Raw genomic sequence first — 10,785 nt, forward strand, 5'->3', positions numbered from 1 at the left:
CCATGATCTGCTATGCATTTATAAACATACAGATATCGGCTATTTCATATACCTGTACATTATTGCAAAAAGAGTCAAAAGTGTTAGTAGTTTGTATCATTAATGTTTGTGCTAAAAATGTGTTGGATTAAAAAAAGGGTTAAAGGAAAACGCATTAATTAAGCTATATATATATAATAGTAATAATAATAATAATCGAATTACACACTAATAATACACCCAAAATGAACAATATCAAAATTGAGGACCTGCCATCATAATTGTACAAATAAATATTACATTGCGATCAACCGTCCAGGTTAGATCTCTGCACCTCATTTGCGATCTGAAACTTACCACCTTTGCCCACAAATGCCCCAATTTGTCTTTCCAGCTGAGATACAGAATCAAAACAGTTAGAATGCAGCTTTCTACTTTTCGGTAAAATAAATACTTTGATGTTGCAAATCATGTATTGAGGAAATTAGGATGGGGGTTTTGAATACTTGTGATAATTGAATATTTAATATCTTAACTTTTTCTACCAATATATTATATAAATTTGATATTTACTCTCTCGCCCTGTCTGTCTGTCTCTCTCCCTCTAATTGCTTAACCCCCTTATTATTAACAAAAAAAAATTACATCTACACAATATGCTAATTTGAGTGTGCAAATACTTTGTTGCTCATATATACCTGAGAGTTCTTCGCTTTCAACTTCTGAACGTCCTCAGCAAGGGAACCCACACTGCAACAGGGTAAGAAAAGGCATTTAGTAGAAATACCAAATTATCAAGCAAATGGAAATTAGCAACATGCAGCAGCTGCATAAAGATATAACTTAGAAGAGACCTCTGTTGTAGTTGGGAAAGAAGGGTCTGCAGTTCCCTCTCCCGACTAGTATTCGGAGCTTGAAAAGGCTGCTGAATCATATAATAGGTTCAATGTCAGTCCTAAACCAAACTGAAGCTTAAACACAAAGGTCTGCATGCTTTGGGTTCATATTAAAGCCTGACAAGAACAGCATCCCAGTGATTAGTCCCAGACGGTTTGTTGGATAAATAAATCTACCTGCGATGTGTCACTGGTGCCCGCGTCCACACTAGGAGTTTCAGATTGCCGACCTGTGACACCAAGTCCAGAAAATTTATAGAATGTTTCAAGACATCCAACTAAAAGCACAAGTTCTTTCTAGAATATACATACTGGATGATTGTTCCACACACTTGATCAACTTCACCAGTTGCTCCTGTGATAAACATTTTACAACTGACTAAAAAATGCACAAATATACTAAAAAACTAGACATTGTATGAAAGCAGTGTTATGTTATACCCTTTGCAATGCATTCTGCTGCAACAAAAAGTGCAGTGTGGGAAGCAGTGAGGCTGTATTTACAGGGTAGTTTGCTGCAACTCCAACTTGGTTGCTGATAGAGTTTGTCACTGAAGCAACCTAAGAAAAGAGTGAAGTTACTTGCATATTGTATACTGTATGAAAATTGATAGCATGACCAGGCATAACTTCTTAAATTAAAATGACAAATACAACTGGAAATAATATATATGAAAATTATTTCCTCGCCGATCTAGAATCACTAGATAAAACAATCTCAAATTGGTTAGTGTTCACAACATAGCTAGGCTTCCAAATACAAAAAAAAAAAAGAAGCCTATTCATAACTACAGAATTTTCTCTTGTAAAATTACCTTTGCATTGACATCGGCTGATGTAACCTTGAAGCGCCCCTTCCGTTGGACAAGTCTTCCTTCCAAAGATTCTTCTTGCCCACTTGCTTTATTTGTAAGATAACTTTCAGTCTTAGCTATGATATGTGTGTGGGTGTGTGTGTTTACATGTGTATGTGTATCAAAATGAGTGATCATACCAGCCGCAAAATCTCTGATTTGGCGATACAAAAGTGGTCCACTATAATTCCTTTCATGCTGCTGTTTTTGATTTGAATCACCCCTTACAAGCAAAAGGCAAAAGAATTAGTAATCCTCAATATGATTCATTGCAAATCCAAAGAGACAATAATATACACTGAAATAACAAAGATGCAACAAAGCAACTCAAACACAGATAGAATCAGACTATAATTAAGTTTTTGTTTTTAATCACTCAAAACAGTTGGATAAAAAGACATAGTATCAGCTTTTCACAAGTTCAAACAAAAAAAGTGAGGCATTTCATGCTTATGATTGGTTCAGATGTGAACAAATGCTCTGCAAACACTTGAATATATATATCAATATTAAAAAAATAACTAGCAAGACATGAAGATTAATTACCTTCAACATTGCTCAATCACAAGTTTAACTTCAAATAAGAGGGCATTCATTTCGGGGGAAGAGGGAAATGGGAAAGTGGGAGAAGTGATATCACTTATGGTACTTCTAGTGTTCATTTGTCAGAATGTGAGGATGAAACTAGAGAGTTCAGATGGGTCGACTTCTATGAGTTCAAAAAGAGCACGGGAAGTGGGGGAGGTTGGTTTTTATAAAATGGCTCACTTTCTCCCACTTTAGTAAAAAATTACTAAAGTGAGTTTAGTTCAAAATACTTTTGAAAAAAAAAAAACACTAGAAGCGGGGAAAGTCAAACCACTTCCCCCATTTCCTCCAAAATGAGCGCCCCTAAATAACCTAAAATGGGAGCAAAATGGCATCCACCTCAGCTATGTTATGAGCAAGTGTGCGCTACTAGAAGTCCAAAGTGGCAGTTACAAATAAATGGTGTGCAGATCAGACATTTGGAATAAGCTGTTTTGGACCAACACATTGTGTCCATAATTCCAGACGGATAACATCAACCATATTCATAAAATCAGTCTACCCTACACAGTGGCTCCCATGAAGTCACAGAAGAATTGTTTGAGCCTGTATGAACTTTTCTATAATATAAATATATCTGAAAGTAGAAATTCATAAATGGGCAGATTGAATTTATCAAATCATGCTTCCCACTAATGGCCAGTGGCCTACCAGTATTACAAATGATAAATACTAACAATAATTTTACCACAGAATTATCATGAACATGAGAATTGCAATTAATTTTCCTTAGCCCACATGATCAAGCATTTGAAATTCAATACTGTCGAATGTGATCAAACAAACAGAAAAAAAAAAAAAACAGAATCACATATAAAGCCATAAACATCATATAGTACATGTTAAAAGTGATAACAAACGCCACATTAAATTCTGCTTTTAATACTACAAATTACTACTGTTTTAAATCGTGCAAAATATTACTAATGACCTATGAAACCATGATTATTACCTTTCTACATCCCCAGCAATGTTACTTGAAGATGAGTGAACAAGCTCTGGTACAAGTGAACCACTTGAGAATTTCTGACGTCCAAGAACATTTATGTTCTTGGGTACAGAATAACTTTTTCCCAAATTTTCACCATTAACCTTTCTAGTTTCAAGATCTCCTACCTGTGATTGGTGCTGCTTTTGGGATATCGATTCTGAACTTAGGTGTAATGGATCCTTTAAATTAGGACTGGTAGCATCAATATCATCCTCACAAACATCAAAACAAGCTCTGCATCAATTACAATATATACCCATTAGGAAAAAAATCATAGTCATACTATTAAATTGAAACTTCTGTAAGATACAAGCCTGAATTACTCTTGCTTATATCTACTACTTGCTCTTGGTCTTGCAAAGTGATAAAAATCCATACTTTATCCAGAATAATGGCATGTCAACTGAATTCAGAAGTTAACCATTTTGTTTTATTACAAACAGCATAAATTACTAAGATGAAAATGTTACATAAGGAAATATACTCCAGATAACATGTCAAAAAGACAGTTGCAGAAAGCAATAATAGCACCAAAAATAGTCACTACTACATTAACCTAACTGATTGCGAAAATGAAGAAGTCAATGACACCTTGAAGATAAAACTATAAAATATATATATATATATATACACACATATCACATTCGATAAATGACCTATGAGGAGATTCATTTCATTCAAATAAAGTTTGAATTCAAATGAAGTTGTAAGTGCAACACTGGTCCCTTAACTAAGCACCTTTGGGGTCAAAATGGTCCCTAAACTCAAAAGTGGGTCACCTGGATCCAAGAACTAAGATAAGTGTTCACAGGTAGTCCTTGAAACTTGGACCAATGCAGCACTTACACCTAAAGGTAAACATAATGTTCAAGCAGACAAGAATATTTTGAACCAAAACTTATCAACTTAGAGGCTTATTAATCAAGTCAAACTTGAAGCAAATTTAAAAACAAACCCACTAGATTGGCACTCTTTGCAGACCAAAATTTGAAATTATCACATTACACAATACCACATAAACGGACAAAAACACAAATCTTGACAACTTTTAAACCTGAATGGCAACTAATAGTGTTGATGCATAATCTGCATCACTAACTCCATCAGTTCACTTGCAAAATGCTAAATTTGTTATTGTGCTACAAGTCTAAAACAAGCACATTAAACTTATATATGTGTGCTTAAACGATTTACCAGCATCTAATAAATTACAATTTTCAGACATACTTAAGCGCCTGAAGAGGGCGGCCAGAAAATGCCGAGGAGAACGGACCCTCCAAATCCTGAAGATCCTCCAATCCATCCTAAAGGAGAATTAAAAAAAGAGTATCAAAGTATCTAAACAAGAAATCTTAAATGGATAATTTGCATAAAATTGGAAGGAGAGTTTCATGCAACCAGACAACAAACTAAGAAAAGAATACCTCCTTGGGAGTTGCACCATGATTCTCAGTTGTAGAGGACAAAGTTTGCCCTGCGCATATATAGCCATCATAATCATCTGTAGAATCTTTTGACTTTTGCTTCTTATCAAGATCTTTCGTATGGATCTCATCAAGCTGAATAAAAGTAAAAAAAAAAAAAAACTGTGTTACTTTCCTGAATCTTTTCTTAACATCGCCAAAAATGTATACCATATTAATTAAATCTTTTCACAAAATATAAATAAATACATAATCCTTACAAGTGCCGCTTGAGTTTTCAGGTCCTCAAGATTAAAATTCCATCCACTAATTCCTCGGATATATTCTTGCTAAAATGGCACAGAAAATACAATGTCATTTTGAAACAAAAGGGCGGAATGGCATCAATGTGAAGTAGAACAAGTGTTAAAGCTTACCTGTGACAAGTGCTCCTTATCTTCATAGATAGCCTGGTTCTGCAGAAGAAAATTGGACTCTCTCCCCTATACCCAGGATATTTAACGCTTTAAGTGTCCCACATTCACTAATGTTATGATACAAATAAAATTGAATATAAACCTTTAGAGCTCTAAAACGATCACCAAGTGGAGCAAGACCATCAAGAATAGTCTTTTTTAAATATTCATTTGAGCGGGCCTGTTTAAAAAATGGATGCTTTAAAAGCTTTTCTGAGGCCGGACGTTTTTTTGGATCTTTCACTAGGCAAGCAGCCACCAATTCTCTAAAAGACTGAAACAGAATAGCACTTTCAAATTTATTATCTAGTATATAATTTTTCATTACAAATTTCAAAACAAACAAGACAGACCTTTGAGAATCTCTTGTCTCTCTCATAGTCAAGACCTGGTGGTGCATTTTGTAAGGTCATAAGCAACACCTGCATGAAATATTTATCTTCAATATTGGAGATTAATAAAACATACAAAGAGGATGTTAGGAGAACGTCTTAACTGGCAAGGCATACCTTCATCGGAGGATACTTCGAAAATGGTGCATGGCCATGTGCTAGTTCTAAAGCTGTAATACCAAACGACCATATATCTGCTCTGTTTACCACAAATACAAGTGGAAAAATGTTTGAAACTAGAAACCGGTATACAATTACAAAACTTGCAGTACAACAGGAAAGAAGAGCCTCAGATCATATAATTCGGCCACTTACTTAAAATCGTATCCATGTAATTGCTGCATCACTTCAGGAGCCATCCTGTGAAACATAGAGCATTAACTTCAGTGTGATATTTGATAAATCAGAGCCGTAGTAGTAAACCAAATGCATAAAGGAAGGGATACAAAATCAGAAATTCCAGGTTCAAGCAAATTCAAACTGCAAGATACAAGAGATGTACCAGCATGGAGTGCCAACAAATGTGTTTCGTGACCGTTGCCTGTCCCCGGTATCAAACATACATGCTGAGACTCCAAAGTCAGCTAGTTTCACAGCTCCATTTGCATCAACTAATATATTACCGGCCTGCCAAATGTAGAATTTAAATTAGAGATACCATACATATAATGATCAAGAGGTTACTACAACATCAGTGCAGATGTACTTGGCGTCTGGTAGATGAAAATCATTTATGCAAGATTGAAAGAAAAAAATAATAATACTCGATTCACTGCAGTCTGAAGTAAATCATAAAAACCACTGCCCATTTCAATTTTCTCCATGATTAGCCTAACAATAAAACAGATACAGTTAAGCATCACAACATGGAATGCTTAAAACATCAGTTGATAGGATCATACACAGGGTGGGAATAAAGCACTCTAGAAGCTACAATTAAGCTATTGAACATCTTAATATTTTACCTTAACATCTCGGTGGATATGCCCATGACCATGAAGATAAACAAGAGCCTTCAGAACCTCCCTTAGAAGAGTTGCAATAATTGGCTCCTCAAATCCCTCTGGAAAGTCAGATTTTATTATATGAAGACATGATCCGCCGGCCATGTAAGGCATAACTACCCAAAGGTTCCTATCTGCTGGGAAAGAACAATATGCACGAAGCACATTTGGATGATCAATCAAGCTCATAGTTTGAACTTCACGTCTGATTCCATCCTGGAACAGAGAAAAAGAAAGTTACAGAATACAAGTTTTCCAAAAAACAGCTAAACAAACACAACCTTTAAAATCACAAGGGAAGGTCTTTATTAGCTTTGATGAAATTAGAAAAGCAGTTAGTGAAGGAGTTTGAAAGTGACACTGTGTCAATCCCAAAGGGTTTTCTTAAATCATTGGGTTTTGTAGAATTAAATATTGGGCCCTGTAACTTTATGGTTGATACAAATCATTCAGCTAAATTAGATAAATTTTCAAGTATAGTTAAAACTACATACAACCAAATTGAACTCCAGAAAAACTAAAAAGAACATATATATATATATATATATATAACATTTAATCTGTGAAGATTAAAAGCCAGTGAGGAGATTGCATATCTATCCAATAGAAAAAAAAAGCTATACAGTTTAAAAGTTTTAATACGATATTCACGTGAGAAGATATTTTATAAAAACATTTGAAAAATTAGAGAAACTCAAAACCTCTATCAATCAGCAGTACGAAGAGAACATACCAGGTCATTATTGCACTTCTCAAGGTCAAGAACCTTGATAGCAACTATCTCATTAAGTGGTACACAAAGGGCCCTATATACTGTAGCGCTGACACCTTCACCAACTTCCTCATATAACTTGTACTCTTTAGGATTGGCAGGAAACCTCTTCTGAACTTCATGATCCATGGTCCTTTCCTATAGAACATCATTAAGTAACAACACCCTCCTATAAATTCCAGGATACATAAATATCTGGAGATAAAACCGCATTTGGAGTCAGGCCAACTTGAAATTTATTCTGGCTTGAAAACAGTATTTGTGTCATTTGGGTAGAGAATCCTACACAAACCCTGAGATGCTATGAGATGAGCTTATTTTCCATTTTAATGTAGCAATAAAGAATACCATGTATCATCTTCCAAGATAATCCTTATTACACCCTTTTAACTATACTATCCGGCACTCAGAATATCTTGATTTGGATATCCAGTGTCAAACTGTCCTTCAGTGACAAAAACGTGATGACTGAAGAAGCATATGGCAAAAACTACGTTCAGAATGCCAAAAGATGCCTGGAGATGAAATTATTTTTCTGAGAGAGAATCGATGTCTATAAAATAGATAACTCAGAAGCATCTCCACCAGTAGAACGTATCCAATAGTATCCTGCGCCTTAAAATTGAATACCTTCAATGGATTAAGAAAAATGATAAGCATGAGCATTAATGCATCCATTAAACCAATTAATAAGAATAAAAAGGAACCTCAGCACCATTTTAATTGCTCCAAAGCCAAACAAGATTATCTCAGGACCATATAATAGCGCAAAATCTAAATCATTGACATAGCACAAAAATATACTTCTTCAAAAATCAGATGTGCCTAAATTCCAAGAGACTAAAATATAAAGAGATATGAGTAAGAAACAAAAAATGTTCCATATAGTTTTGAATTTCATTAAGACACTCTATTCAAACAAGATAAATTTATCCCATTTAAAGTAGCTGTTCCTATTAATTTTCACCAGTTTGCTTCTTTTGTAGTAAAACAGTCCAATTTTTTAGCTCACTTATTTCTTCTTGGATTGTTTCAAGATTGCAGGCATTGACAATAGGGATTAATACTATCCTTTTCAGGAAACTACAAAGCAAAACTATATTTTACAATATTTTCTAGCATCATAAAAACTCAATATATTTGAGTAATGCCCTTTAAAGCACAGTCCATGTTCTCATCAAATAAGAACAGCAATTAACAATTGCCATCTAAGCACGGCAACTTGGTATATAGGCCTGCCGATGGACCTTGCTTGCAAGCCAAAAGAACTTGGGCTCCAACTCATGATTTTAGGGCATGGATTAAGAGTCTAAGACAAGCCTAGATGGGACATAAGCTGGATATACCACAATTGATATCGAAACAAACATTATCATCTTTAGCACTAGGCTCAGACTATTGATAAATCACAACCTATTGATTAATCACAATTAAGCAAGAACATAGTCAGGTAATTATAGATCCAGACAGATCCCAAACCAGGCTTAACTCATTTGTAACTCTAATAGTGTCCGCTACTGGACCAACAACTGTCTAAAATACAGTGTCTGGAAGCTATCACGTGCATCAACTCAATGTATAGTCTTATCGAGAGAGTAAGCATGCTTTCCTTCTTTCCTAAAAAAAATAAATAACTTGAAATTTTGTACTTTAAAAGCTATAGTAGTACTCAAGTTGAAAGTATGATGCAAAATGCTTTTCTGGTTCTACTAATACAAAATTATTTAGTGAACAAGCTACATAAAGTAAGATCCTGTTCATGTCACTTCCCTCACATGTTAAAAACCACTTCATTAAACTGAAAAGGAAGACAATGTTTCATTTCCTAACACTTTCGGGGAAATGAACAGGCCCTAGGTCATTTTACTTCTCTCAATTTTTTTAATACAGTAGAAACCATTTTTGCGAAGTGACCATGAGTTTAAACAGATTTAAGACTGTCAAAAGAAAATATCGTACAACCTTGTGTATGAAGCAAAAGGCCATATTCTCTAAAATCCAATCTTTCTAATAATGAAATTCTTGGATCAAGAACATAAATACTTCACAACCATTTTCAAGGCAATGACATTGCCTTTTCGGAATAGTGCCATTGCTTTCTTGTCTACTTGGCAACAGACCTAACAGTCAAATTGATCTCTAAAAGCAAGGGTTCCAAAATTCATATGCATTGCTTTCTTAATCAACTATGAACTAGGATTAAAAAATTATGATGATGTCGAATGCTTGATCATGGGCAAACGGAACTCATCGTAAGCTACAAAACAGTAGCTTTTAACTACTTAAAAAGAGAGTAGCTTGAACAACCAGCACATTAAAGATTTAATGACATTGAATAATGACAGATTTTAAGAAGTTCAAACAGCCAACAGATATGGATAATTATGTGCAAACACAAGCTCATTCTGAATCGCTCCAAATGAACATTTAACAGAACAGATGACACACCATCACTTACAAATTCAACAGTCCAGGGCTGGTTCAAGCAACCAAAACCCATGTCAGTTTAAACACATCACCCAAATTTTATCCATCAATGTGTATGTAATGCATCTGATCCACATCAACAAGAAACCCTGCACACCCCAAAAGGAACCATAATAGCAACGCAAGTACACTTTCATCAAACCCTTTCCTAATCATGCCCATATGCCCAAGAAGCATGGGTAAATCAAGAGAAACCAATTATGGAAACTACTAACTATTGAGATTACATATCCTACTTGAAAGTATCAAAACCCTAAGACACAAAACCCAAAAATCCATTCACTAATCTCACCAAGTCCTCCTTACAACAAGATTACATCATATACACAGCTAGATTCAACACCAGACAATCAAACCAAAAACAAATCTAATGCAAATCACTCCCCTCAAACCCTGAATTTCCAGATCACGATTGCTCAAAGAGATACCATGATCTAACCCATTTCACAGCCTCTCATCTCATAATCCACAAGATTAAACCACAACATCACAATACCGATCAATAGTTTCAAGAAAACACAGATAAACAACAAGAAAACTCAAAGAAACACAAAATTCAGCATAGATGATCACCTGCGAGCAAGAACCCTCAAAGCCAGTTCACAGGTCCCTTGTCGAAGCCCCAATCAAGAAGGGCAGCAACGATCGATCCTTCCCCCCAGTTCCGCAGATGAGATCGCGGAATCCACGATGGTTCTCTATCTACAGCGCCGCCTCCGCCATCAACGAACGATCTCTCTCGCTCCGCGCTTGATCTCGTTCTGGTTCTCTCGGTGATCGAACCCTCCCCCTTTTCTTGCGGTTTAGAAAAAAAGAACCCTTTTTCTCTCCCTTTTTCGAATGATTTATTTATTTATTTATTTATTTATTTCTCGTAGAAAAATTATGGTGGGGCCCATTTGGATGATGAGCTGTAAGTTATCTCGCGGTGCAAGTAAGAAGT

At 35.3% G+C, this 10,785-nt stretch overlaps 1 protein-coding gene across 3 annotated transcripts; it reads right to left on the reverse strand.

Annotated features, from left to right (window-relative positions):
• Nucleotides 1-140: 140 nt before the first annotated feature.
• Nucleotides 141-10,661, reverse strand: LOC120280167 (serine/threonine-protein kinase BLUS1). Of its 3 annotated transcripts, XM_039286911.1 has the most exons (22): nucleotides 10,416-10,661; nucleotides 9,814-9,931; nucleotides 7,317-7,985; nucleotides 6,545-6,799; nucleotides 6,082-6,206; nucleotides 5,895-5,939; nucleotides 5,697-5,778; nucleotides 5,541-5,609; nucleotides 5,291-5,461; nucleotides 5,149-5,214; nucleotides 4,993-5,061; nucleotides 4,733-4,867; nucleotides 4,536-4,612; nucleotides 3,270-3,542; nucleotides 1,870-1,952; nucleotides 1,691-1,776; nucleotides 1,317-1,436; nucleotides 1,188-1,230; nucleotides 1,053-1,105; nucleotides 834-904; nucleotides 678-729; nucleotides 142-373 (listed from the first exon to the last, which is right to left on the reverse strand). In XM_039286911.1, exons 3-22 carry the CDS (start codon nucleotides 7,482-7,484, stop codon nucleotides 287-289), a joined length of 2,130 nt encoding a protein of 709 aa, XP_039142845.1. In that variant the 5' UTR covers nucleotides 7,485-7,985; nucleotides 9,814-9,931; nucleotides 10,416-10,661; the 3' UTR covers nucleotides 142-286. The 3 variants fall into 3 exon arrangements, with proteins under 3 accessions (XP_039142846.1, XP_039142845.1, XP_039142844.1); XM_039286912.1 differs by lacking the exon at nucleotides 9,814-9,931 and having other exon boundaries at nucleotides 141-373; nucleotides 834-901; XM_039286910.1 differs by lacking the exon at nucleotides 9,814-9,931.
• Nucleotides 10,662-10,785: the final 124 nt, after the last annotated feature.

The sequence above is a fragment of the Dioscorea cayenensis genome, chromosome 17, assembly GCF_009730915.1.
Source record: "Dioscorea cayenensis subsp. rotundata cultivar TDr96_F1 chromosome 17, TDr96_F1_v2_PseudoChromosome.rev07_lg8_w22 25.fasta, whole genome shotgun sequence".
In the NCBI taxonomy this organism is placed as follows: Eukaryota; Viridiplantae; Streptophyta; class Magnoliopsida; order Dioscoreales; family Dioscoreaceae; genus Dioscorea; species Dioscorea cayenensis.